Below are 3,841 nucleotides of genomic sequence, written 5' to 3'. Positions count from 1 at the left end.
AACATTTGTCTCCTGGACCGCAAAAGGAAGTTTTTGTGGCTGGGAAAAGAGTTTGGGATACATGTGAGATTTCCTTTGTGTTGATTGGGAGCACTGTCTATGTTCTATCCCAGTGAATATCTAAAAGTAGGTATAGAGTCCTGCACTTCAGATTTCCTTTGCTTCACACACACACACACACACACACACACACACACACACACACAGAGAGAGAGAGAGAGAGAGAGAGAGAGAGAGAGAGAGAGAGAGAGAGAGAGAGAGAGAGAGAGAGAGAGAAAGCTTGGCTTTATTCCTCTCCACCCTCTGATTAAATCTGGACAGTAGAGGAATAAGCCCAATCTGAGACTTGGGTCTTCCCCAGGACCAGACTTGTGGAGATGGCAAGAGGCTCAGGAGTAAGTCGCCTTCCTGATTGATGAAACTGTCCCTCCCCTCCCCTTTTTGAATAATAAACTCTTGCAAAGGCTGGAGGGCTGCCTTGTGTTGGTTTCAAATAAATCCTCAACAGGCGCTTTCCTCACTCAGAGAAATGAATCACACTTGGGAAACAGACGATTATTCTTCCATTTGTCTGACTACAAGCAGAGGAAAAAGCAGCCTTGTTTGTGGACTGTACTTTAGGATGCCTCCCTAACTAAGGCATGTGTGGCAGATGGATACAGGAATAGTGGGAGCAGGCAGATAGAAGGGGGATAGAAATGATTCAATAAGGTTGGGTGGTTTAGGCAGGTATTCCAGACTTAGGGGCAGGGGAGGGATTCTCTGGATTCACTCTTCTGCTTGAATCTTAAAAAGAGACCCAGGGCTTCTCTGCCTGGGAGGTGGTATTATATCTCCTAACCTAGAAGCCAATTCTGAGTTTGTTTTTCAGGAGACAGAGGCCCTGGACTCCACACTGCTATTACCCTGTCACCAGAGCTCAGTTTCTTGTCTTCTTTCAAGAAAACAGCAGCCCCAGTCCCACTGAAGCTGGATTGCTCTCCTTCATTCAGAAAGGAGACACTGCAGACATGGGAGTTGAGAATGAAAAGCAAAATGGAATTGATAAAAATGAGCCCATGTTAGCCTATGTTTTAAGTTCAGGGTGCCCAAGCGCTTTTGGCTAATCACAACAGCAATCCTCTAAGAAAGAGAAAACAAGGGAGAATTCCCACTAAGAATCCTTGGAATGCTCAGGTTTGGGTGTCATTCATGGCCACCTGAGCTCACTTACAAAGCAGATGTGGGGTTCCCTTCTTTTCCTGGCAGGTCAGCTAGGTGAGTGTTGTTTAACTTATTAAATTTTTAAAACAGACTGGATTGACACACATAGGATAAAAAGGCCACTGAGGTCATTTTAAAGCAAAAAGAAGTTAACTTACTGCTTCTTTCTTATATCACCATGCTGTGTCTCACTTCCTGCCACTTTGAGCTTCCAGATTCTACTTTCGATTTTTAATTCTTGAGTTTATGAGGATCTAACTACTGCAGAGAAATAAGGATCTCAAACAGGAAAGATGTGCATATACAGACAATGCTCCATTTGAAGAACATTCAATGATCAATGATTAGTACCAATTTATCCTTTCTCTTTACTTACAAATGATCAGAGAAAAACGTTCTGTCAAAACTCCTCACCAGAGAGTTTACTGGGTCCACGTGTTCTTTATCCCATAACCACTATTGGTTAAGAATTTAAGCAAAGGCAAATACATATGGGATTTAAAGGTTCTTTTTTATTTGAAATCTCATCCAGAAACACTGGTTATTAATAAATATATCATACTTATCAAGAATATATAAAAAATAAAGACAGGTATTGTCTTTGAGGCCCTAACAAAATATTCAAGCAAATGTTCAGTAAAATAAAAGTGGTAGCCCCCCTCCCCCAAAACACAGTATGTTCTCAAAGCTGAGGGATAACAGACAGACCCAACCCCGCATGCAGAATAATTTGGCAAGGGGGTAGGATGAACTTCTAGAGGAGGCCCAGTTTTGTGTGTGGGGGGGAGGCTTGGAGCAGCCCTAAATTTGAGGGACAGGGACAAGACATGGGCTTAGGGAAAGAATCACATGTTCATTGAATGTGAATCTTTTCACTCTGGCTCCCTTTTCATTTTATACAACCACAGACAGATATATGGAGTACTTTGGAGAATTCACTAATAAATCCTTGTTACAAGGAAAATGACACTATAGCCCCGCACAAAATGTTTAGACAAGATTCATTTAGAAGCGTGCATGCATTTTTTTGACCTATATTGCGTGGAAAGGAAAACCCACATAAGAGGTTCATGCCCTGGGCTGAGACTCAAAACTTGGATACTGAAACTCCTCTCTCTCTCTCTCTCTCTCTCTCTCTCTCTCTCTCTCTCTCTCTCTCTCTCTCTCTCTCTCTCTCTCTCTCTCTCTCTTCCTCCCTCTCTCTCTCTCTCTCTCTCTCTCTCAATCTCTCTCTCTCGCCTTGTCTCTAGAAAAATCTATACGAGCAGAGACAATCATAACTGCATCTAGCTCGATGAAATATTTACATTTGCTTTGCACAAAAGGGATGGCCATCTTTCCTCCAAGATAAGAACACAGCCAGAAAGAGCCAACTCCAAAGTTCCTTTGCAAGTTTTTAACTCCACCAATCCCATCTTTAAACAACAAATGCAATTTTGACAAGAGCATATGGCAGAAATACTGGCGCTGCATGAGGGAAAGAAGCATGCATGCAAAACAGGACTTCGGGTTCCAGTCCCCTTCGCTAACACCTAGGTATTCCAGTTTGGTTTTGGCACGCCCCGCTGGGGTAGGTCAAGTGGAATCTGGATCTCTAGGGCGCTGGCAAGGCCTGGGGCCGCGCGCCGCCCACCCTCCCGCAGGTGAACACTCTCCCCTTCCCTGCTGGCCCGGCACTGCGACCCCTGCCTCAGCTCTCCCTTCCTCCTCCCAGCCGGGCCAGCCTGTGGCTCACTTGAGCAAGTCCTTGGATTCGGCCGAAAGTCGGGCCATGTTGGCGGTGGAGAGAGCCGACAGGTGCGGCGGCGGTGGCATCTGGCAGATGGTGCAGGGACAGGGCAGCCCCGCCCAGTGCTGGAAGCCGCTGCCCAGCTGTAGCGCGGGTGGCGTAGAGGGCGCCTTGAGCAGTGAGTGGGGAGGTCGGATGGTGCCAATGGTCGGCAGGGAGGCGGCGGACAGCGGGGACGAGGCATTGCCAGAGGAGAGCGCGCCGCCCAGGATCGGGTGCACCGGGTGCACGGCGTTGGCTGCATGTGCCGGGTGGCCGGCCGAATGTCCCACAGTCCCACAGTGGAAAGCCGAGTGGTGTCCCCCGTAGATCTCTCCAACCAACCTCTTCATCTCTTCCAGGGAGCTGGTGAGCATGAGGATGTAGTTTCTGGCTAGAAGCAGAGTAGCGATCTTGGAGAGCTTGCGCACCGAGGGCCCGTGCGCATAGGGCATGACCTCGCGCAGACCATCCATGGCGAGGTTCAGGTCGTGCATCCTCTTGCGTTCGCGTCCATTGATCTTCAGCCTCAACTGCTGAAGATCCTGCTCCGACAGCTGCTTCTTGATTTTGTACTTGCTGCTTTCTCCTGCAGCCTTGGCGCCTGCCCGCGAGAGGCTTTCCCCAGGCATCTTCTGCACCATATCGCCCTGTGTGGAGGAGACCGAGTTAAGACGGCTCTCCTGGTGGTGGTGGTGGTGGCGGTGGTGGTGGTCTCTTAGGTACATCTCATCCATGTCCGGAGATGACGCTCTGCTGGAGACAGAGCTCGAATCAGAATTCATTTTATTGCAGGAGATGCGGCCTTATGGTTGAAGAGGCTTTAGGCGGGAAATTAAAGAGAATCTTGAAATTACAAAAAAAAAAAAA

The 3,841-nt window shown here is 47.8% G+C and overlaps 1 protein-coding gene across 1 annotated transcript; it reads right to left on the bottom strand.

Moving 5' to 3' along the window:
- Positions 1–1,695: 1,695 nt before the first annotated feature.
- On the bottom strand, positions 1,696–3,833 carry Olig3 (oligodendrocyte transcription factor 3). Its single transcript, XM_031380306.1, has one exon. The coding sequence runs from the start codon at positions 3,754–3,756 to the stop codon at positions 2,935–2,937; it is 822 nt and encodes a 273-aa protein (XP_031236166.1). The 5' UTR covers positions 3,757–3,833; the 3' UTR covers positions 1,696–2,934.
- Between the last annotated feature and the right edge of the window lie 8 nt (positions 3,834–3,841).

The sequence above is a fragment of the Mastomys coucha genome, unplaced genomic scaffold (genome assembly GCF_008632895.1).
Source record: "Mastomys coucha isolate ucsf_1 unplaced genomic scaffold, UCSF_Mcou_1 pScaffold2, whole genome shotgun sequence".
Lineage (NCBI taxonomy): Eukaryota > Metazoa > Chordata > Mammalia > Rodentia > Muridae > Mastomys > Mastomys coucha.
The sequence above is the reverse complement of the archived record's forward strand: the minus strand, read 5'-3'. Positions and strand labels throughout refer to the sequence as shown.

What these genes read in the sequence shown, in the direction of transcription:
- Olig3 (XM_031380306.1), bottom strand. Translation starts at nt 3,756, where the DNA reads ATGAATTCTGATTCGAGCTCTGTCTCCAGCAGAGCGTCATCTCCGGAC.